The sequence below is a fragment of the Primulina eburnea genome, chromosome 5 (assembly GCF_022965805.1).
Source record: "Primulina eburnea isolate SZY01 chromosome 5, ASM2296580v1, whole genome shotgun sequence".
Lineage (NCBI taxonomy): Eukaryota > Viridiplantae > Streptophyta > Magnoliopsida > Lamiales > Gesneriaceae > Primulina > Primulina eburnea.
In genome coordinates this window covers 1,219,617-1,244,436 of record NC_133105.1, presented here as the reverse complement: position 1 = coordinate 1,244,436, position 24,820 = coordinate 1,219,617, and the positions used below count along the sequence as shown (strand labels likewise).

The 24,820-nt window shown below is 34.6% G+C and overlaps 2 protein-coding genes across 4 annotated transcripts; one reads left to right on the top strand and one right to left on the bottom strand.

Annotated features, from left to right (window-relative positions):
- The first annotated feature begins 2,651 nt into the window (after positions 1–2,651).
- Positions 2,652–6,223, top strand: LOC140832079 (G-patch domain-containing protein 1). The gene is made up of 11 exons (XM_073195879.1): positions 2,652–2,868; positions 3,529–3,613; positions 3,699–3,775; positions 3,860–3,887; positions 3,973–4,066; positions 4,146–4,212; positions 4,494–4,588; positions 5,114–5,279; positions 5,416–5,643; positions 5,719–5,832; positions 5,936–6,223. Exons 1-11 carry the CDS (start codon positions 2,791–2,793, stop codon positions 5,996–5,998), a joined length of 1,095 nt encoding a protein of 364 aa, XP_073051980.1. The 5' UTR covers positions 2,652–2,790; the 3' UTR covers positions 5,999–6,223.
- Positions 6,224–10,671: 4,448 nt separating this feature from the next.
- LOC140832078 (uncharacterized) lies at positions 10,672–20,693 on the bottom strand. 3 transcript variants are annotated; one of them, XR_012118011.1, is made up of 10 exons: positions 20,419–20,683; positions 16,822–19,560; positions 16,638–16,741; positions 16,404–16,473; positions 14,900–15,691; positions 14,051–14,253; positions 13,642–13,765; positions 12,664–12,870; positions 11,914–12,290; positions 10,672–11,217 (listed from the first exon to the last, which is right to left on the bottom strand). XR_012118011.1 is itself a non-coding variant. In XM_073195878.1 (9 exons), the coding sequence occupies exons 1-9, from the start codon at positions 20,572–20,574 to the stop codon at positions 12,147–12,149; spliced, it is 4,539 nt and encodes a 1,512-aa protein (XP_073051979.1). In that variant the 5' UTR covers positions 20,575–20,689; the 3' UTR covers positions 11,442–12,146. The 3 variants fall into 3 exon arrangements, 1 of the variants encoding a protein (XP_073051979.1); XM_073195878.1 differs by lacking the exon at positions 10,672–11,217 and having other exon boundaries at positions 11,442–12,290; positions 20,419–20,689; XR_012118012.1 differs by lacking the exons at positions 10,672–11,217; positions 11,914–12,290; positions 12,664–12,870 and having other exon boundaries at positions 14,051–14,261; positions 20,419–20,693.
- Between the last annotated feature and the right edge of the window lie 4,127 nt (positions 20,694–24,820).

The window sequence follows — 24,820 nt, the reverse complement described above, 5'->3', positions numbered from 1 at the left end:
AAATGAATAAGTCATATATACTATTCTTGAATTTTTTTTAGATACAAAAATAATAAGCATACGTAAGGCCTCACGTCCACTCGTAGACTGCATAGATGATTGACCAGACCATTCGGCGAACAAATGTCATTTAATTAAAAATTTTCTTTGGTCAACTTTGTGTTCTTTGAGCTCCTCGTTCCTTCTTTTCTCTCAGTAAAAAAAAAAAATTAATTTTAAGCAATTGTGTTATTTCTGGTAGAAGAGTAAGGACGTATAGCTCATAAAATGTACACAATTCATACACTTCAGGGAGTATAATACCGATCCAAAAAAAAGAGAGAAGTAGATTATTTCCTCATAAGTAGAACAACGGTGTGAGCAGCAATACTTCTATTCTCCCCGAGACTATCAACTTTCTCGTGGGTTTTTGCTTTGAGGTTGATAACAGAGGGATCTGAACCGAGTAGACGGCACAAATTGGCTCGGATAGCCTCCTTGTGAGGACTAACTTTTGGTCTTTGAAGGATCAAAGTGGCATCTAAGTTACCGATTTCATAACCTGCCTCGTGCATCAGTCGAACCTAGAAGGGAACCAAAATTCACAGGGAAAGATAGATTTGAAAACCACCCTTCCTTTAATTCAAACCCCGGTACAGCTACTATGTAATGGAGTCAGGTTTTGCAAGTTAAGGCCTAGCAGAAATCTACTAGTGAAGCACTTAGTAAAATTCATTTTCTTGATCCATGATAAGCAAAAATACTGAGAGGCAATCGATCTTTACGAAAAGATCGTAAGGATAAATCTGAAATATACCAAATACAGTATGTACATTATGAATATATGGTATGTCGTCTAGACATAGTACAGGCGTCCACTTCAAATTAGTGTTTTTTGCGAAAATTAAAATGGCAACAAACTAATAGATAATACTACTTTAAACAAATGGACATTAGTGTGATGTAACAAACGTATGAATATACCATCGGAGTGAGCTTCGCAGCCTCGATCGTGAGGAATATTGACACCACCAATGATGAGAGGATACCCAGGCTCCAGTCGATGGAGATCGAAACCGTGGCCAACGCGAAAAGGTAGAACCTTTGCCGAAGCGGCGGGTGTGGTCCGCGGCTCGGCCTGGACGGAGATGGAAGATGCGGCCACCGCAACCGGCGGAAAAGGGGAGGATTTCAGCGTGGGATTATGACAAGGAAGCGTTTTCCGTGTATAACACGCTCCGGTAAATAGTTGTTTCGGGAAGGTCTTGCTGCGGAGCTGAGTCGTGCGATAGAGTGAAGTGGCTACTGCCAATTTTTATCGATTCTTACCTCCGGCGCTTGTGTTTGCGTGGTTCGTATTTTAAATTAAAAAAATCGGGGAAAAATGATTTGTATCATTATTATTAATCCTCATTATTAAATCTATGGTTTTTTCTAAAAATCATCGTTATTTGAATATCAACTGTTTCAACAAAAATTATTATGTTGAGTTGGCCGGTGATCCACTGACATTTTTAAAAAATCTTATCCAATATTAAATTAAAAAAAGACCAATTTGAATATTTTATATCTATAATTAATCAAATTATATATTCTCTTGAAGTCCGATTTGAAAGATTTTTTGGTATTTGTTGAGTTCTGATGAACTCTTGTTTTTATAAACACTTCGATGAAGTCTTTTATGAAGATTCAACAATTTTGAATCATGGTGGACGTGTAGATATTAATTGTGATAATTGTGTTTGAAGTTGATGATCGTGACATACATTTAACAACAAAAAGCAGCTCATATGATACAATTTTTTACGGAGTTAAATGATTTATCATTTTTTACGGAATTAAATGATTTATTCTTAAATATTTACATTGTATGTGATATTTTGTTACCATATCAGTAACAATTATTTCTGTAAAAAGAAGCTTGTCAAAAATACAGACTTATTTATGATCGATAATGTTGCGAGATAGACTAAATTGACTACGTTGTAAATTGAGAAATAAATTTTCTGAGAACAATTTGATCTCATTTTGCTAACTATACTCGAGAAGATACTACAACTTTTATACTCTCGTTCCAAATTACTATCTTGTTTATTGCTTAAATATTATGGCAATATGCTAATGAATTGTTGTTATAATCAAAATAAAAATATTACCATTTCGATTATCCAGTAATATTTAGAAAATAAATTACATTTAATATTGTTTTTTTTATATTTAATTTAGCGCATTTGAAAATAAAAAGTCATGATTTTGACATATTTTGATTTTTCAGCAAGAATTTTTTAAATTTCTGGGCTTTTTAGGATGGATAAAAATTTGTGTGAGACGATCTCACGAGACGTATTTATGAGACGGATCTCTTATTTGTGTCATCCATGAAAAAATATTATTTTTTTATGCTAAGAATATTATTTTTTATTGTGAATATGAGTAGAGTTGACATATCTCACAAATTAGGATCCATGAGGCGGTCTCACATAAGACCCGTTCTTTAGGATTTTAATCAGATGTAAATGGAAGGAATGTACCTTCGAATACATACATAATTGGATTAGGATTCCGGAAAAACACACCACCATTTTCTTAATAATAATATTAAGGCCATTATTAGCCGTTGATAACTGGGAGACAAGCCAAATCGTGACCGTAGGTGTAATTCCTCCCTTCTATTGCAGATTTCTAGGGTTTCCACCAACCCCTGCTGCTTCCCAACACTACCCCTCTCCCGATCCCTCAGTTGTTGCAGCAAAGAGGCTTTAGAGAGGGAGGGAGAGTTTGGGGATTCGCTTGTCTTTGTATTGTAAAATCATGGCGACTCCTGAAGTTCCTCTCCGCTACGTTGGGGTTGATCGAAGCTCCGCCGCCTTCCGCCTGATGAAACAAATGGTATAACTTATTTCGCTGTCATTACTCTTCATATTTACCGTGTGTAAATTCTGCTACGGGTCGTTTTAGTTTGAAATCATCTGCCTTCATGTCTTGGCTCGGGGACGAAATTTACGTCCCTAAAATCTGGTTTTTTTAGCTCTATCTGATGTGGATATATGTTTTTTAGTTGAATTAGATATGATTTTCAGAATAAAGAGCTGATCATTGTACAAATTGATGACGCACGTATTTAACATTTTGCTCCTAATCTGATGCATTTCTGGAGTGATCGTTCTGTCCTTGTCAGTTTGATGATGATAGGATAATGCGCGAGTTCGAATTCTTAGTTCATTAAGCAATCTTTGAGCAGCTACGTGATTGAATGTTATTGTGAAAACGAGCTTTTTTATATAATTTTTCCTATATAAATTGAGTTAGAATAACTAAAATTGACACTTTCTTCATTCGGCTTTTGCTTTTTTAAGTTCCCACACATCAGTTCTATTTTGCGAAAATATTTGTTCTGAAAAATTGCTTTTTATTTTAGTTTGCTTTTGTTATTTATTTATGATAAAAAGGATCTTATTTCTGCATAATTCAAATTGCAGTGGCAACATTGATGTGTAGGTCTCAAAGATTAATGTCTGTTCATATGTTTGACCCATCAAATGAATGCAGGGATGGGAAGAAGGAGAAGGACTGGGTAAAGAAAAGCAAGGGATCAAAGGTTATGTCAGGGTGAAGAACAAGCAGGATACTTTAGGTTGCCATGATTATATGTTCTAGGTATGTAAACTTATTTATTTGAATTGAAATGTTAATGCAATTTTCATTTTTTAATCATATAGGCATAGGCACGGAACAACCAAATGCTTGGGCATTTGACACAACTCAATTCGATAATATCCTCAAGAAACTGAAAGTGGTAATATCTTATCTTTTTAGATAAGGTTCTTTGTACTATTATGATTTCCTTTTTTAACTGCATATATGTTGTATAATTTCTCAGCAAGCGGGTGATGTCAACTTGGATGAAGGTACTTCAGGAAGAACAAAAAATTGTACTGCATTTGAGGCCCATGTTATGATATATAGATCTTCACATTCTACTCCATATGACAGGCGATGAAAAGGATGAAGTGAAATCTGCCACAAAGTCCGTCCTTGCTAAAAAAAATCAAGAGATGGTTGTTAAGGTTACTCGGCCACAAGGAAGGTCAGTGTATTTTGAAAATGGATGCTTTTCTTACTCATGCTTGTATATCAATGGTCATACTACTTTCAACATGTGGCAGATATAAGAAAAGAGAGAAGGGGAAGCTTGTTCATGGATATTCTTCACAGGATCTTGAAGGAATTCTTGTAAGTTTTGTTTGATATGCATGCACTGTAATTTTGTTTTATTGGATTTTTTCCAAAGCAAGGTTAAACCTGTTCATTATTTTTTTACTTTCTTACCTTTTTGGATACATTTATCTCTTATTGCTAAGCCTTGTATTGTCTTCAAAAATTTTTACTTGCAAGTTTCTTTGTGGTAGTCATCGGAAGTTCCTGTGGAAGCAAGATGGGTCTCTCAATTCCGACCGCAATTTTTTTTTTCCTACTTATTATCATCGCCATAGCTTAATGGCATAATTCTTCAGGTGAACAGGGCAAAGTCTCCCCAAAGTAATTGCAATGTCTTCGATGAAGTGAAGCCAATTGAAAATCACATGCCTGAGCCTGAAATTGAAGGCGAGTTCTTAAATCCACACAGATAACATCAAATCTTTGAACATTCTTAAATTTTTATTGTTTTTGACTTCTTGTTGTGGAACAATGCTCTTTTATGGATGGATTCACCACATGGTTTTTGGTTCACCAATATCTACTTTATGTAGTTTGCTTTCGCTTTGAGTTACCTCTGTCGTTGCTTCTTTTCTTAAATAATTTAATGATGAAAACCTCCTATGAAAATTGTATTATAAATAACATGTTTTTTGAATTGACATTGATGTTCCACGGTGTAAAACTATGTTATTCTCTTTAAACAATAAATGCAAAATTATTCTAAAAAAATAAAATGCATACTGAATATTCTTTTGAAGCACGGTCAGATATTATTGCTTAATATCGATAGTTACTAGCTTAGAAGGATCTTAAGGCTTTCAGCAACATTTCTTTCTTTTTTCCTCGTTTCCCGTTCTTTCTATGTAGCTTTCACTCATTTGCTTGTACAACTTAAAAAACATTGTTACTAACCATCATACAGGAAAAGTTCTAGATGTTCCCATGAATGGTGGGGAACCAAATTTGGATTCATTGCTGGAGGTTTGCTTGGTGCTGAATCTCGAAGAAGAAACTCCCTCCCAACAGGTGGTGACGAAAATCTAAATGCGAGAACTACGTTTAATGAAGATGATCAAGAAAATCTATACAAACTTGTGCAGGTTTGGATCAGTTGCGGTCGATACATGTTTTCTTATGAGCTCACTTCTTAGACACTAATAATAATGACATCCTTCTTTAACTAAGAAATTTTCTTCTAGAGATTACAATTTTAGCTGCCTAACTTTGTATTTTCAGGACAAAGCCACATCTGGAAAACAAGGACTGGGTATAAAGGACCGTCCAAAGAAAGTTGCTGGCTGCTACTTTCAGGGGAAAAAGACAAATTTTGATGATAGTGATGCCGAGGATTCATCTAATTTGGATTCTCCAGTTAAAAGGAAACGAGATGAAAATTCAGGGGTTGAGATGGGTGTTGAATCGAAGCAAAAAATTAAAAAGCTCTGTAGGCATCTTCTTCAGCAGGTCCTTGCTCTTGATATTCTAGTGTCAGTTTTGAATCAACTCAACTTTTTTTTGCTCAGTCTTTATTTCCTGCAGGTGCCCAAAGAGTCCTTAAAACTGAAACAGCTCAAGAAACTTGTCGATGAACACTCACCTTCTACATTCTCCAACATTTCTTCAGAAGAGGCGCTTACTTCCTTAAAACACAAGGTATTAATTACTCTGTTATATTGCTTGCTTAGAATTGTTATTTGTAGTTCTCCCTGATTGCAATTCTGAAACTTGGTGCTATTGGTTTAAATCTCTACTGCAGCTCAATAACAGTAATAGATTCGCTATAAAAGGAAAAAGGGTCTTTCTTTCGAAAAGAAACTGAAAATTTTGTTCCGGGACTCCATTTAAACTGCAACGATGTTGACATCACCGCTACCGTTGCTCACAGAGGTATGTAATTTGATAGGGAATTCACATTGGAGAAGAGTTTAATAGATTTTAAAATCTAGGGTTTGTAAAATTTTGGCCGTGGATTCAACTTTTTTATGTTATATTATTCTTGATGCTATATATTTTCAATTGTGAAATATGTTAGCACTTTATGGAACTGTTGTCTTTTATTTCAACTAATTTTCATTTTGAAAAATAAGATGTGGCATTGAACCGTATTTTATCTGCCGTTCTTTTTAAAACCACTAGACTTTCACTCGTCAATTATGTAACAATTTTTTTCCCCAGTGATTCGAAAAGTACTATCCAAGAATCTGTTATCAGTGACTGAATATGAATTTGACATTAATGCGACTTTCATCAGAAAGAAATTATAAAACAAGAATGCTTCAACATAAATTTAGGCTTGGAGTATCCTCTTTCGGGAAAACAAATAAAATGAACCGAGAAATTCATTTTTATTTAACCAAAATAGTGTCAATACAAAATATTAATAATGTTACTTAATAACAAGAAATTAATATCACAATCAAACAAATAATATGAATTTTCAATAGCGTTAATTATATTTTGGATTAAAAATCACATACTCAAACAATATTAATAGCATGAATAAAAAAATTATGTGAAAAAAATAAAAATATAATACATTAAAAACACATCAAATGTTAATTTTAGTTTATCAAAATACACTCTAAAACAAAATTAATGTAAAATTAGAAATTTAATTTTTTGAAAATTGATGGGCCGGTAGTTTCAACCCAAACGGGTCACTAAAAGATTAACCCAAACTACTTATTTTTCATGATGAGAGGTGGATCGACTCGATGAGTGGCCTGTTTTGACGGCTCTAAAAGAAAATTTGTTATAAAAGTCGCTATGCCGGCCCGAGCTTTACCTGTGGTTCACAAATTCTGAGACAATATGTAAAAAAAAAACTTGTTATGATAAATAACCGTAAAATTCAGTTTGCAAATTAAAAATAACTAAACAATAGATATAAGAAAAACATAATTTACGAGTTATATATTTATCTCTTTACGATTTTTTTCTTCGTGCGTCATAACATCAACAAAACTATAATGTAATGCGTGTCATATGAATAATTATATTGGAAAAATGCCAAAAATTGTAATATAGGTTGTTAAAATTAAAATTTATCAATATAAACTATCAAAATAACAAAATGGTAAATATATTGAATTAATATTGTAAAAATAAATATATGATTTGTTTTAGAAAATTAATTTAAACGGTATAAGATCAGAACTTTGTGAGATCTGTTCCACGGTAATATCATTAATGGAAATCAATCATCCTTGTCCGAATCAAAAAAAAAATGACGTATTAATGAAGTAAAATCAATCATACCCTTCCCAATTACAAAGGAAATTACTTGATTAGTAAAGGCCAAATCTTTACTTGACAAAAGATCCAAGGGAACTAGATTGCTGCGAATTTCGTTTAATATATTCAATTTAAGTGGCTAAAGAATGGATCACAATTAATCAAAGTCGCCTTACTTGCTTGAAAATATGTCCCATAAATAATTTGTCCAAACAACCTCGAACAATATACGTACCTTTGGTGTCCGGCCGTTTCAAGAAAACTCTAGGGTACCTACCCAACAAATTAAAAAACTACTACTTTTTACCCCCATCACTTTGACCACATTACTTGAAGCAAACCCTCCAAGTTTTGGCACGTCAATATTCATTAATATTCAGGAGGTTGAACAGATCAAATTAATTAGGTGATAGTGGTTGGCTTTCTCTAGCTAGGATTACAAGTTAAGCCAATTCTTGCCTAGCTAGCTTTCTCTATTGTATAAATATACAATTCCTATTTTATTTTCTATAAAAAAAAAAATTGACTTTTGGGGTTAAATAAAAGGTAAGCTTCGTTTCGTACCTTCATTTTCTTTGTTTGTCCCACCAAACCCTATATATCTTATATAGAGATCCAGAAACTAAAATCCCCTTGGCTAATGCAATCAATCCTTCTGGATTATTAGTCCCTCATCTTGATTGCATGGAAGGTGAAAATAACTCCTACTTTACACCATCTTTATTTCCAATACAAGAACCAATGGATATTAATCCACCTTCCATATTAGACCAATCCATGCACAATCTCCCTGATCAGTTTCTTTCTTCTCAAAATCACAATATCGATGATTTCGGTAACATTTTTCTGGCGCCGGAGCAGAACCCGGTTTCTGGGATTACGGAAGGGGAGGGTATGGTTAGAAGCAACATAGGGAAATGTGGTAAGAGAAGGAGGTACAAAAATATCCCAGCGAGGGTTGCATTTCATACGAGGAGTTCAGAAGATATTCTTGATGATGGATACAAGTGGAGAAAATATGGACAAAAATCTGTTAAGGATAGTATCCATCCAAGGTAAGTACGTTTGATATTCTCGATTCATCGTTAATTATTAATATACAATTACATTCTTTATAAAACTCATTTAATATATGCAATGTAACTGAAAATTTTGAGCAAATTATCAAAATAATATGTATAAAAACATATGCACACAAACTTGAGGAGAATGCAAGCAAAACGCGATTTGGCCGCCTAATCAGCAAAATATATACCTACCAAAATTCAAGAATTCTTCTATTCCCTTCTAAGATACAAAAGATAAAAATCTATTAATAAAAAAGATATTATACTAACTATAAGAAATTTAGTCAATTAGAATTCTAAAATGATAGTTGAAATCCGAATATTGACTTTTTTGTGAGGAATAAATATTCCATTTTGCACATATACATTTTCATTCTTGAGTAGGTCTCTCGCACGAATCATTATCTGTGAGACATGTCAATCCTGTCGATATTCACAATATAAAGTAATACTCTTAGCATAAAAAGTAATATTTTTTTATGGATGACCCAAATAAAAGATCTGTCTAACAAAATATGACTCGTGAGACCGTCTCGCACAAATTTTTCCTTCGTTCTTTACGTGATGCACCTCTTCCATGACAATTTGTTTGCGTTTGCATCCATTTGAAGGTCGAATATGTTCCTTTAATTTGTGTGTATAAGTTACACTCATAAACTGCATGCCTTCAACGTATACAGGTTTATTGGAACAAATATTACTTTTTCGATATATTTTTTTTAATCGTAAAATGTAATTAAATATTAATAATATAATTAATTTTAAATAAATAAAGTAATAACAATGGGATAAAATTTAATTAAAGTTTTGATAATAATGACTTGAGAGATAAATAGATAGATTAAATGATCGATTTATAAGATAAACGAACACATTTAACCAATTTACCATCATAGAATTTTTTTTTTCAATTTATATAAAATAAATGCAAATCTATACAATTAAAATATCGATCCATCGTTGTTATTTTTTTCACATCAAAATTTGATTTGGTAATGATTGTGTTATTTTTTTATTCCAAGTTGTGGTTGGTTTATTTGATAATTGCCCTCGAATAATAATAATAATAATAATAATAATAATAATAATAATAATAATAATTTCACCTCTGTTACACCCTTTTATTTTTAGGAAAACCTCTATTACAGGTGAGTACATGCACATCGTAAAATATTATTTTCCGATATGAAATTATTTATAATATAAAATTTATTTTCCACAAGTTTAGATCCAATACATTAATTATTAACACACGATTGAATCGATTCTACTGAAGGAACAAAATTCAAATAAAATAATATATTTATTTTTGACAGTTTTTTTTGTTGAAAAAATACATTATTTTTAATAATAAATTTATATGAATATCCATAAATATTATAAAATTTTTATTACAATTGTGAAGACTGAAGACCATATTTTGGCTAAAAAAATAGGAAAATCCCCAAAAAATTACTCTACGAGTATATGCTTACTCAAATGTTTGTTTTAAAAATTTATGGGAATTTCATAATATTAAAGAATATGTATAAAATTATATGTTTACTTATTTTTTTGTGGATATTTTTTTTAATCTTAAATATCTAAATTTATTTTGTTAAATATATTCCACACAAGTTTGATTTATTGAATCGAACTTTCATATATTTAAATTAAATTTTAGATTATTTATTTTTGTTTTGTACTTAAATTTATTTTAAGGTTTATCTTAAAGATATAAAATTAAGTTGTTAGAAGCATCTAGAAAATATATTATTTCTACACATGGTTGATTCACTTTTATTATTTATTTTAATTCACGGTTTTTTTGGTTTAAGTTTATTAAATATTTGACAATACTGTAATAACTTTTGCACGATAATATTAATTTAAGGGTGGGTCTCATGTGAGACCGTCTCACGGAACTTAATCTGTGATACGGGTCAATCCTACCCATATTCACAATAAAAAGTAATATTCTTAGCATAAAAAGTAATACTTTTTCATAGATAACCAAAATAAGAGATCTGTCTCATAAATACGACTCGTGAGACCGTCTCACACAAGTTTTTGTCTTAATTTAATACAATTTTAATGAAATAAAGATATTTTTAATTTTTTTTTATCAAACTGATTTTAAGTTCACACTTTTATTTCGCCAAAATAAAATAAAATCATATGAATTCGACGGAGCGGAATTTTCGGTAATTGCTTCAGATATAATCTATTTCCTTACAAACCAGGATGATTTAAATTCAAATTTCAATAACCATAAACAATACAATACGTTTAAACAATGACATAGAATCTCGTATGGTTCAGGTTTTAAGCCTGAAAACTTTTCAAAACTCAAGCCAACTGTACGAAACTTTTCACACACAAACGAGAGAGAGAGTGGCAACAAATTGATTAATTTACCTTGCATGCTGGCTCAGTAATTGCTACATTGTCTTCTATCCACAAAAATAACTTTGAATCTTTCTTGTTTCGCGGACGTGGCTAAGGAGTTATTACCGGTGCACACATCATACATGCAACGTGAAGAAGCAAATACAGAGGCTTTCAAAGGACACCAGCATCGTTGTCACGACGTACGAAGGAATTCACAATCATCCTTGTGAAAAACTAATGGAAACATTGACCCCAATTCTCAGGCAGCTCCAATTTCTATCGAGATTCTGAAAACTTGTCCGTGTTTTGGGATTTCTACTGCTTCGTTGGATGACATAGATGACGCCCAAAGCTGTCCTGTATAGAACTGCAAAACAAAAAAGCTACAAGTATATGTAAAATATATAATGATAACACGACTGACTAGTGACATCCAGGATGTTGACTTTATGGAAAAACTCTACACTGAATCGAGACAAACATTACAATGTGTGTCTTACGCATATCACCACTACCACTTTGAGATAGATGTAGACATGAACTGTTAACCTAGAATTGTGCAAAATAGTATCACCGAGATTGTTATGGCACCCTTCGTGCTACACAATGCATGGGCCATGCTTAGCGCATTGCAGTGGAACTCCAGAATTTCTGTTCTACAGATACGGAATTTTCTTGTTATACGTTAGTGGATGAATGACACTAGTATATTCAACCATCATTCATCATGAAATACGAGACGGCAGGTCATTTTGATCAAATTAAAAATGAAAAAGGATCTTGCCTGCCACAATAAAATCATATAAATTATCCCAACTTCCCAAACATGTGTGTATAATAGGGAGGGAGAAGATTAAGCAGTAATATTTATGAACAAGTTTATTCAGCACTAAAACGCTCACAACACACAATCTAACATCAAGTAAAACGAAGAGAGTTTTGGTACAGGCCACTAATATGCATATATGATTCATCATAATAGAATAGAACTACCAAATGCCGTACAACATAACGATGATGAGTGGTTTATTAGCACGATTTGCAAATTGGGAAGAGATAGTACCCATAATTAGGAGTCGGTTGGAGGATTGAGTTTCTCAGAAGGTTGCACTAAAAGCACTTTTCTCGCAGTAAAATGAGCTTGTAACCAAAATCGAGAACCCTAAGTAAAGTCGACTATGGTTTAAGAACCATTTAAGGTAACAATATATATGTAACTAGTAACAATGTTGTAGTTCAAGAACTTAGGCATGGAACTTCGAAACATTTGGCAGGAAACATGGTTCTTGCAAATGCTCATAGCTGGAACATGCCTAGCTCGTGGGAATGCTGTGTGAGTTTTACTTTTCTTTCACCAACCCATTCAAGCCTATAAGACAGGTCAAGATTGTGAACCAAAAGCTTCAATCTGTCTACTTCGCTTGATGATTTGTTACTTCCCTGCAATATAAATAAATGAACGTGCCTTCAAAAAATAAATAAATGAAAGAATGAACGTATAAACAGGTTTCATAATAGACTAGCATCACAAAATAAAGAGGTTCAATTATAATTCTCTAAAAGGAAAGTTTACTGATTTCAAATGCAACTTGTAAAGAGGCATCAAAACTCAAAAGGTCCAGCGAGGACCTCATACATGAGTCAAGGAGTTCAAATCATAAAAATTAACATGATGGCGAGGATTCCTAAAACTGCAGGAATAACATGGACGATAAATGAACTAAGCAACTAAGAATTTTGTCTCGGGCCATTCAAGAACAGTCGCAGAACCATGACGATTATTGCTAAAAGTGAATCTTATTAGAAAAGTTACCGGTGAATTGGTTTCTCCGTCATCATGAAGTACACTTGAAAGAATGCTGGACCTAGTAGAATTGGGTGAAAATCCATCCCATGGAGGAATAAATATCAGCTTGGTGCACCGCACAGGAATGAAATTTCGATTCAGTTTCTCCCACCAGACTGAGCCTAATGACCACCATCTAATCATCAGGCCATTCTCTGAAAAAGCAGCTAGCCCCTGCATACAAAAGAAAGAAAAAAGAAATGAAAAATTTTGAAAATATATTTATGGGCCTCAATTGATAAGACACTTTGCTGCAGGAACCTTGTATCACAAGACATGATGTACGGGCTACCATAGATGAACTAAAAAGAGAGGTCAACATAAGAAAGAAGCAAGTCCTAAGGTTGTTGAAACAGCTTGTTGCAACCCGGAGATTACTCTGAAGGATATAATTTAACACGATAACTTCCTTCCAGAACAGTAAAACATACATCTGGGTATAGCACGGCAACTGTAATAGCAGTCCGTTACGAATAATAAACTTTAATGAGGATCACATTGGCTTATATTAAATCAAAATTTGATAATAATTACTTGGCTCTAAAGTCCAATCATATAAGCACACTACTTACAAAGAATAATTGTTCATTGGAAGGAAAACAAATTGAAAACTGAAGGAAATTTAAATTTAAACAAGAATATGCTTCAAGTCACACATCTATTGGCAAGAGACATAAACAGAGATATACAGAGACAAATAAGTCAGTTCAATCTGTAACACACGCATTACCTATTATAATATGAACTACGACTGCCTTCAACTGGTAACGGAAAAAAAGTGCATCTTCGCACGGAAAAACTGATCAAATATGAACTTTGCATTTTAAAAAACGAATCTATTAAAGATGTGTGTGTTGCTCAAATATGTTCTATGAAGTTTGATGGCAGAATGGGCAGCCATAAGAATCAAGAATCTGTAAAGACTTGTTTACACAGCTGTCATACCTCTCCATCTGGTGAGAAGCTTAGAGCTGATATTGCAGAATTAATGACCATTTCTGAGGCGCCTCCAAGCAAACCTGGAAGTCCAGGAGGTCCACTAGCATCCAAGACCTTTATCTTTCTCATACTATAATTAAAGTGGTGAACCAGATTGTGAGAAGAAATTTAAAGGCAAAACCACACACATCGCTTGGTGAAAACTAGCAGATAAAAATTATGATAATCCTAGCACAACCATAAGAGCAATAATAGTAATGCCATCAAAGTACATCCAATCAGATTGAAAAGAACCCATGCACTGCAAGCCACAACACCAGACAGAAAGAACCCCGAAATCAAATAAACCCAATGGAAAATACGGTATCATTGAAATCGAATGACTGCCCTTGCAATTTCAAACTTCATTTATTACCTTTGCATGTCATAAATCCGAATGCTAGAACTACTAATCTCTCCAATTGCATCCCCTACTGCCAATCGAGTTGATGCATCATTTAGTGATATCATAGGAAATACACGTAAAACATCTTTCAATGCAGTAATAGAATTCTTCAAACAATTTTTGCGCATGGTTGAGTTACCAGGATCCATTGTCTGTAATATAAAAGAGACAACCTGCAAACCTGTCCGGATGTTAGACATCAAGATTTAAAAACAAAAAATAAAAGAAGAAAATCATTGTGCCTAACACCTTGAAGCCACAATCATATACTGTCTCAAAAGCAATACAAATTGCAAACACCATTTTCTTTTTCATTTTAATTGTAAGATGCTAGAAATTTGGCTGAGAATTCACAAAATCTGTGGCAGCGGAGCAGTGAAAAACTAGTGTTTGTCAGAAGAAAATAATATCACATTGTACATCACTTAAACTGCAGATACATAGCATCTTCAAGGAAAAAATAAATAGAATAAAAAATATTTTTTGAAAAAACTCGAGATTAAAAAATTATGTAATTTTGATTTAATTATATCAGAAAATGAAAACAAGTATACATTTGTCTCCATTCTAATTTTGAAAAAAAAAAAAAATTAAGTCAATAGAATAATCAAGCGTGAACCCAGCATCTTGTTAAATACTGATAACTTCTCAGCCGGTATAATTGAAAGAATCGTGCTCCTGCTGATGTCTTGAAATACAACAACAACATGCGTAACCATTGTTCTTTGAAGAAGAATGCTCGAAAAATATGCAGAAACATGAGTGTAAAAATGAAGAAATTATTTCAAGATAGTAAGTCCATTGAATTCTCTCACATACCTTCTCCAGATATGGAGCTAGGTTTCTTGGAGAACCACGGACAACCCTCATTAAAGTCACGAGGGAAACCACATGAACTGGTGAATCAGATGCAGTAGACCATATTTGGCTTTCTATTACATGTAGAAATCCTGGTATGTCAGCCATTGCCAGACTTGGAAGGAGAATCCCAACTAAAGTCTCTCTAATATTAATAGTTCCAGCGGTATTTTGTGCATATATATTAGCTGATGTACCACTGACACACTCTACTTGAAAGAAGATTTCACCTATCAGGTGAGTTATATCAGAACCAATGCATGCTTTCCACGTACTCTCCATACCTTCAGCCAGAATCTCTGCTGCAGCAGCACTATACTTTTCATTCACAGCCGTGACTAATTTCACCAATGAATGAACTACCACTGTTGCAATTCTTGATTTGATGAGGAAAGGATACCAGACAGCCAATGCAGCAGCAACAATTATTTGAGCAGTCATTGCATCCTGAGTTGTTCCCCCTACACAAGAAATCCAATCTTGCAATTGATATGAGTCCAACCACAACGTTATTTCTGACTCTTTTCCCACATAGTCTACTTGAGCTTCTATTCTCTCATCAGATACTACAGTTGATGAGGTTGAACTTTCAAGTTCTTTCATTGGTACTCCAACACGAAACATGTTATGATTATTGTCAGTCTTTGAGCAGCACAATGAAAGAGGAATTGCCCGTGAAGCAGCACAATGAAATAGAGAGCGGGAAGCCATTTTCACATGTTCAAACTCATGTTGCCAAAAGCTTACCAAGAGCTGTGGGACCAAAAAATCAATCAGCATATATAAATTATCAAAATCATCTATTTACAAACTTTTGAAATTCGACACTACATGAAACAGCTGCAGCAACACAAACTACACACCAGAAATTAGCAACCCAAGAAGAAAATAACTCTTCCTTTACAACAGCATTTTACGTGGAAAATATACTGCCAAACGTTTTTTAAGCACGCGAAATTTTTAGTCATAATAAATCATGCAGGGGATACAGGAGAAAAAATTTGAAAAAATAAATATCTTAGTGCCAGAGACTTGGTCAACAGGATAAAAGGTGGTTAGCTTTCTGACTTGAAAAATTTTCACGAGAAAAATATGGACTTTTGTACTTGAACTAAGGCTGTAATTTGGATATAGAACCTAAAATATTATCTCACGCTTAGAATGTTCAATGTTGCATAAGCTACTAAAAATACAAGCATCGACCATGGTTAGTAATTTCAGCTAATGAAGTTTGTAAAATAACTGAAGATATAATTTTATTCTTTATCACTTTAATAGTTATCAAGAATCAACTTAGATAACTCATAAATCACAAAACATTATGGCAATGAAATGTGACTAAATCTCCTTTTTCATCGCATGACATTTAGAGGGGTAGAAAAAGAACTGAAGCTTAGTTCCAGGCAACAAACTCACAAAAATATTGAATAACAAATCTCATTCACTTAATGATACAATTTGTTACCTGGAGCAAAGGAGGTTTTATGTCTGAAAATTTATCTGCGAATTTCCGCATATAAAATGCCGCTAAAGCACTGCAGTTTAGGGACATTACATTAATGACCCTGAAATTAGCTATTGCAAATAACTGTAATCATTAAACCAGTAAGTTCTCAGGCACCTAGCGACCTGGAATGCAAAATGAAGAAATTTGAATTTTTGAAAAGATTAAAATCAAATACTTGAAAAGTTTTCATACCTGCTGGCAGAGGTATAAGAATGTGATAAGCTAATCAGGTGTTGGGCAAGGGACACCATTGTTAATGATCTCAAAGCAGAATACTCCGATGAAGATCTCCAGAGCTGTGATGTGAACATTCCAATATTTAGTTGGAAATGGAGTCAATAACAAGTAAGAAAACCTAATTAATTGATTAAAGTACCTCTAGAGTTGAACTAGAGCCTGGAAATGTTAGCGTCATGGAACCCCTGTCTCCCAATAAACCAGAAGCTACGGTGAAAGAATCAGGCCGGTTCAGCCTCATTTCAGCAATTAGTAAGTTATCAAGCTCACTGTCAACATTCCACAAGTGCAGAAATGAAAGGCTGAACTGAAGTAGGCATCTCTCAAGAGTGTGAACCCATTCATGATGTTCTAATGTGACAACAGAGGAAATAGAGTCAATTCTGCCATCCACGTGATGGCTTGGAGACACGGCACCAAGTTCCTTCCCAGGAGTATTCTCCTTTTGATATATATCTTCTTTATGTGAACTAGTTCCAGCTCCCTTCACGTGAATGTTTTCTCCAACAGGACTTCCAGCTTTGGAAAATTCATGGTTAGAACAGAGAGACATCAAGGAAGTGAGATCAAAACATAAAGTGGCAACTCCAGGAAAAGGACAGGAGGTTTTAATTGGGTGCGTGTCATGTTGAAAGATTACTGATGCGAATGAACTTGGATTTGCACCAATTTTTTGCATATCAATTGATGTTTCAGATGTATCAGTAGGTTCATGTATATTTCTCGCAGATAGCATTTGCATAGAAATCCCCTTTCCAAAAGATTTTGGGTGAGACTGTGGAAACTGTTTTGCTTCAATTACTGGAAAAACTAAAGAGGAGGCTGAAGTATTCCCATACGTAAAATTTCCAGATGAAAAACCTTCATTGGCGACTACGAGGAAATGATCAAACATTGAACGTGCAGCAGCACCGCGAAGAATTCTCTCACAACCACCTGTCTTTACATCCCAAATGTACAGAATGTTGTCGGATTTTTCAAGATTATTCTGACATAAACATGCAACGTAACCTCTCACACCATCCCACACAACTTTTGCTGGAAACTGCAGGTGTCCAGGAAATAATCTCTCCACCCTCAAAGTCTGAAGGGAAACAAGGGCAACACATGAGTCATCCCCAACTGATAAAAAGCAATCACTCCATGGGGATTTGCTTTGAAACGGAGGAGGAATTATTTGACGCACTGGAGCTACATGCTGGTGCAACACTGTAATGGGATCACCAGAGTCAAGATCCCAGATGCGAACTGTGCAATCCATGCTTCCAGACATTAAAACATGATTTAAACTGCATCCTGCAGACCGATTCACCATTTGATGTGAAGCTAAACATAGCACTTCTCCTCTGTGTCCTAAAAGGTGGTGTTTCTGTCCACATGACCCTGCTTCCTGACTGGGACTCTGAATAAATGAATCCAATGCAGTGAAGAACATTTGGAATCTAATTATTTCAATATTACCATTGAAGAAGCCATAAACGATAGCATAAGGTGCTAGGTACGTTTCAGATATAACCATTGAACAAGATACTAGTTGTTCTACTCGGTAAGAACCAAAGCTGTGATCACTTGAGTATTTACCATTGGCTTCATCAGGAGAAAGTGCATTATGTTGCGATGAAGTTATTTCATCTCCATCGCTCTTTCCTTCTCTGCAAACATCATGGTTCAGGCCATCAGTTGCAGGCAAAGAAAAGTTTGAAGCCCAACCATCAAAAAGATTACCTTCCCCAAGCTTTTCACACTCCAAACTAAGTTTAGCATGACAATCTTTTGGCTGATGCAAAAGCCAGATTGTAACATGTGGTCTCCAGAACCTGTGTTCCTTGTAATGAGAGCAATTTGACTCAACACGAATCACATAATTTTTTAATGGTTCAAAAAAAAAGGACATCCCCGTATTAGGGTGTAGTGCCGCAGGGATGGCATGTAAAAGTTCAAACTTAAATTTGTTGCTCGAGTAAGATATTCTGTACATAACAGCTGCACCAATGTTATTCCATGCTAAAAATTCTTCCACAAAATCACTACCAGTGGTCTCAGTATCATCTCCCAGGAACATGCCACCTACTACATATATAAGGTCTTCAGAACAAAGTTGACAATCCAAGAACGATATATTGCCGAAAACAGTTCCACTGTCTGCTTGTCTTAATATGCATTGTGTCCTATGCACAAGGGCCAACACATGTCCACGCTTTGCAATAGCCACTAGCAATCCCTTTTTCTCTGAATCATCCATCCAATCCATCACTTCTGAAATTGAGGAATCCTTTGATATGCTAGGCACGTTTTTCCCTTTTTTTCCAGGGTCATTCAATATTGGTATATACAGTACCTTACCATATGAATCAATAATCGTCACTAACTGTTTCTCCATGTCTTCTGAAGAGAAAACTATAGCCATGGACTTCAAAGGTCCCATTGACACATCCCCGTGGAAAACTGTTTGCACTAGTGTTAGAGTACATGTGTCCATAATTAGAACAGTTAACTTCAAATGATTAATGTTTTGCAGATTTCCATCCCCTGAAGATTCATCTCCTTCCATTGAATTAAGTATCTGATGTTCTTGGTTTGGAAAACAACAAGAAACACATACATATCTTCTATTTTTTGGCAATGGCCTCATTATGAAAGGGCTTCCAGCCCAAGGAGGAATTTTCCTTCTTCGCCTACAATGTCCACTTGCTCTGCTCCAAACACATAATACCCCATCAGTGCAAGCACTTATTAATGCACCAAAGTTAATTGCATTTGCAGGAAGATCACTCACATCAGACAAGTTTTCGCTTTCAGGCCTCTCAAAAGGAAAGCAAATCCCTAAATCAGCTATTGGAGCAGTATGACCACACAACATTGCAACTGGTTTAATTTCCTGACCAACAGAGAGGTGCACCACGAAAATAATGAGTGAACAAAAAAAAACTTAAAACGTAACGCAATGCAATAAGGTCACTAGACCACTCTGGCAAAATTGGATGTACAAGAATATTAACGTGAGGGAATCCACAGATAAATATTGCTCAACAAATTTATTTAATGGCTAAATTTGAATTTTACTTGGTCTATTAAGAATGCAGAAACCACTCTTTCACCATATGTTTTAAAGTTTGGTTTACTTTGACAACCGTAGAGAAGGTTAATCTTAAGGAATTTTAGTTTGATAGGGGCTGTCAGCAGCAAAGTCATGTTCATGTTCACAATGAAACTGATTTTCGAGTTCTTGCCCAGGTAAGGTGTATTATCTTGTTTTCTTGCAAAGAAAATATTAAACTAAATGGTTTTATTTTTGTTGAATTTATAGATACTGATACAAGAGTACAAGACTGTGTTTGTTTTCTTATTGATCACAAAAGATGTAACATTTAGAAAGGATACAAATATTTTCTTCGTCATTTACAACATTAAAGCTATGATGGTGAATTCTGGATGTATCTTGCTCGGTGTAATCACTTCAACCAAATATTATCACTTTTTTTACGGAATTCAACGTTAAAAAAGAACTTAAGGTAACGGCTCCTGGTTGGATTTATGCAATCATGCTTCGTTTCACTTTCATTGTATTTCATCCGACCGTAAATGTCGAAGAACAACCATCCAGACAAATCATATGCGACAAAGTGTTAAGTACATCAATTAAGCACCTACCTACGAGTAAATTAAAAAAAATTCAGACGCGCAAGACAACGCTCAATTTACAGTCATTTCCTCCTAGTTTGTATAAAACAATCACCTTTTTTTCGGAAGAGGAAATGAGGTTCCACCAGATGATGGAGCCATCGTAACCACCAGTGTAAAGCGTGGGCGGTTCGTGAATCGCGGCGACGGCGCTGACTTTGTGAACCGGCGGCGAGCCGGACCATAAGCAGGCAACTGATTTACATTTCATCGGAGCAACAATAGGTGCCCGGTCCTGAGCGGCCAGCTCTGAACTCGTAGGATCGGTTTGGCTTCCGCCTTCGCCTTCAATAGAAGCGGAGTATGCAGATCGAATAATCGTCTTTTCTTAAAAGCGATTTTCTGAGCTTCTCTCTCTTAATGTAGTCCAAGTCACTGTTCAGTTCGAACAACATATTCGCAAATGGAATTCGGTTAATTAACTGTAAATTAAAGATAAGAGATTAATAATGTACATTGTTTTTGCTAAATTGTAAACATTAATTTTTGTAATCATTTCCATATATACGTGTAAATATCATTGACATGTACGCATTAACTAAGTTAATGTAGCTGTAAGTTAAAGTAATCATTATTTTTTATAATAATTTCAATATTTATAAAGGATTGTCATATTTTTTTTACGACGGCGAAACACAGACATAACAATTTGTTATAAATTATATAAACTCCAGAGTTAACACAATAGCTTACAAACAATATTAGTAAGATAATCGCATTGGACAAATCATTTGTGATAAGCTCGTATGAAAAATTGTTGGTAAAAAAAAAAAATCGAACTCGTGATTATTATCAACCATCATACTTATTATCATGGACATCTATGTGTTAAGATCATGAACTTCAGCCTAACTTCACTCCAAAAACTAGTTTAGGGAGAATGATTGTCCAATTTTATACATACAACTTCAAAAAATTAATACAACCAATATTATACTCAAGTTCACAATCTTGACATCGTACCAAAGTCAGACTCATCGATGTGTATTAGACTGCCCTAATGAGATACCCACTAATATCTTGTAAACTTCACGTTCCTGATAGTTTATTCCTGAATGATATCAATTGAATTAACTTCTTGAAAATTGTATATATAAAATTGTAAAATCGTCTTCTTTGAAGTAGCTTTTGACATGATGGGCTCAAGTTCATGAAATTAACCATATGTGACAAACAAACAAAACAACGTTACATACAACTAATAATATTAAGATAACGGAATCGAGGAAAGATAATTCTCATTGCTGTCTACAGAGCAGTGTTTTCATATGTATCATGAGTGATGGGAGAAAGAACAGAATTGAGAAGATATTCATTGAAATCATCTAGCAACTATTTTAAATACCTGATATATCCAACACTATACGTGTCCACCTACAACTTTTTACAAATTAAAAACAGAAACATAGGATTCCTACTTAACAAAGCTGCAAAACTGTCAAAAATTACGAGCATCGCAATTAGTGCAAAAACCAATCCCAACAAACGTACACATTCAGTTCACGACTTATGCAGCCGCCGCCGCCACCACTTGTTGAGTGAAGAACATAATGCATCCCAGTCGATCCATCGAGCTCGAAGCCCAAATTTCCGTCCTAGATAGCTGGTCCTGCCAAAGGATTGGTATGGTTTGGGATGAACCTGGCCTCTTTCAGCCATGAAAGATTGTAGTAGCAGGGGGGAAATTATTCAAAAGTGAGTTCATGTCAGAGATATGCCGAGCAGCTTGCTGGCTAGGTCGAATTATGTACTCGTTCAACGCATCAGTTAAAGCCTGCCCAGAAAGAGCTCCACGCATCCGTCCAGCAGGCCGCCTGTTCTGATTAGCTGGATTCGTAAAATCATCCCGTATTAATGGAGTTGAACTTGTTCCAGAGTTCATTGAGAACGTGGGTGCTGCAAAAGTTCTTGATGGATTAAGAGCCATGTCCGCTGCTCGGTTTGAGGCTTCAACCAAATGAGCTCGTTGACTGTTCATTAAGACATTTGCGTGACCGATCCTGTCTTGTAAACCCCCTATGTCGGCCGGAGGGTGGAAGAAATGAATACCAGATGGCAGCAAAGGTTGCTGATTCCGGCCATGAGATTGAGTTGATGCTTGAGGCATCCTTGGGTTCACCATCTGCTGACTTGATATTTGGCGTTCATCTGCACCTTGGTAAGCATTTGGGACCTGATTTGCGGCATGCTGAGTAACATTCCAACGAGTTAATCTAGCAGAAGCTAGTGAGCTATTTTGCTGCCCATAATTCTGGAAGAAAGGGAAAAGATGAGTGCATGACCTTGTATAAGATCTTCATGTATATGTTACAGAGTGTATTACCGAGAAATATATGTTACGCGAGATCTTTTACTGAATATTATTAAGTCGAAGAACATAAATTCTCCAGAAGTAAAAATAACACACAAACCAAAAAACAAGGAAGAAAGGAACGAGGTATATGGAAAATGTTATGAACAAAGCTGAAGTTTGCATACCCGATAGTAGTACCACGCACATTATCTTCCGAGATAAAAGATATTTCTTGGAACTAAAACCAACAAAAATAATGGTGAATACAATATCAGGTCATGTAGACTTGATTAAAGAATGTGGTAAAGCACAATTTTTTTTACCTAATGGTACAAATTTTTTTATCAATGATGCTTTATATTCACAACAATCAAAAAGAAATTTGTTGAGTTTTAATGATATATATTCTCATTGGTATGATACTCAAACAATGAATGAAGGGAATGAGAAATATATGTGTCTTACCACATACAAATCAAGAAAGAAATATGTGATTGAAAAACTACCAATGCTCCCTACTGGATTGCATTATACACATATAAGTCTCATTGAATCAAACATGGTCGTTGATAATTCTTCCATATTAACCAATTGGCATGGTCGGTTGGGACATCCCGGTTCAACAATGATGCGAAGAATTATAGAAAATACACATGGTCATCCGCTGAAAGACCAGAAGATCTTTCAGAATAATAAGTTTCAATGTAAAACATGTTCTCTTGGAAAACTTATTATAAGACCATCACCAGCCAAAATCCAAACTGAATCACCAATGTTTCTTGAACGTATTCAGGGTGATATTTGTGGACCAATTCATCCATCATGTGGACCATTTAGATACTTGAAAGTATTGATTGATGCCTCCAGCAGTTGATCACATGTATGTTTATTGTCAACACGAAATGTTGCATTTGCAAGATTACTTGCTCAAATAATAAAATTGAGGAATCAATTCTCGATCATACAATCAAGAAAATTAGACTTGATAATGCTGGTGAATTCACTTCCCAGACTTTCAATGATTATTATATGTCTATGGGAATCATTGTTGAGTATCATGTTGCTCATGTACATACACAGAATGGATTGGCTGAATCATTAATTAAACGTCTGCAAATGATTGCTAGACCAATGATTATGAAAACAAAGCTCCCTATTTCTATATGGGGACATGCAATTTTACATGCTTCTACATTAATTTGCATCAGACCAAGTGCATATCATAAATACTTTCCATTGCAACTTGCATTTGGTAAAGAACCAGACATTTCTCATCTGAAATTTTTTGGATGTATGGTGTATGTGCATATTGCACCACCTCAACGAAAGAAAATGGGACCTCAAAGAAAGATTGAAATTTATATCGGTTATGATAGTCCATCAATCATTCGATATATTGAACCTCGGACAGGCGACGTGTTCACAACACGTTTTGCTGATTGTCATTTTAATGAGGAAATCTTCCCAATGTCAGGGGGAGAACAGAAACATATTGAAAAAGAAATTACATGGTATGTATCATCATTGTTACATTTGGATCCAAGAACAAAACAATGCGAAAAAGATGTACAACAAATTGTGCACTTGCAAAGAATAGCAGATCAAATACCAGATGCATTTGCAGACACAAAAGGGGTAACTAAATCATATATACATGCTGCAAATGCCCCTACTCGAATTGAAATTTCGAATAAACAAATTGAAGATATTCATGATGTCATTAAACGCCTGAAGCGTGGAAGGCCAGTCGGTTCCAAGGATAAAAATCATCGAAAAAGAAAATTCATAGAGAAACACGATGATCACAAAATAGAGAATGATGTTCCTGAAGAAACATATGATGATCACAAAATAGATAATGTTGTTCCTGAAAAAACACATGATGATGAAAATGTTCTGTCAGGACCACAAACTGATGAGAATCATGAAATCTCTATCAATTACATTACTACTGGAAAAATATGGAACCGAAAAGATATAGAAGAAATTGATTCTATATTTTCTTATAATGTGGCAATCGACATCATAAATGATAATGAAGATCATGAACCAAAATCTTTTGGTGAATATAAAAATCAGCAGGATTGGATAAAATGGAAAGATGTCATTCAGGTTGAATTGGATTCACTAAATAAACGTAATGTTTTTGGACTTATAGTCCTTA

Coding starts and splice junctions, on each gene's coding strand:
- LOC140832079 (XM_073195879.1), top strand. CDS start 2,791: ATGGCGACTCCTGAAGTTCCTCTCCGCTACGTTGGGGTTGATCGAAGC. Junction 4,067..4,145: donor GTTACTCGGCCACAAGGAAG/GTCAGTGTATTT, acceptor AACATGTGGCAG/ATATAAGAAAAGAGAGAAGG. Junction 5,833..5,935: donor TTACTTCCTTAAAACACAAG/GTATTAATTACT, acceptor TCTCTACTGCAG/CTCAATAACAGTAATAGATT.
- LOC140832078 (XM_073195878.1), bottom strand. CDS start 20,574: ATGAAATGTAAATCAGTTGCCTGCTTATGGTCCGGCTCGCCGCCGGTT. Junction 14,254..14,899: donor TAGCTCCATATCTGGAGAAG/GTATGTGAGAGA, acceptor ACAGGTTTGCAG/GTTGTCTCTTTTATATTACA. Junction 12,871..13,641: donor GCTTCTCACCAGATGGAGAG/GTATGACAGCTG, acceptor TTTTGTATGCAG/GGGCTAGCTGCTTTTTCAGA.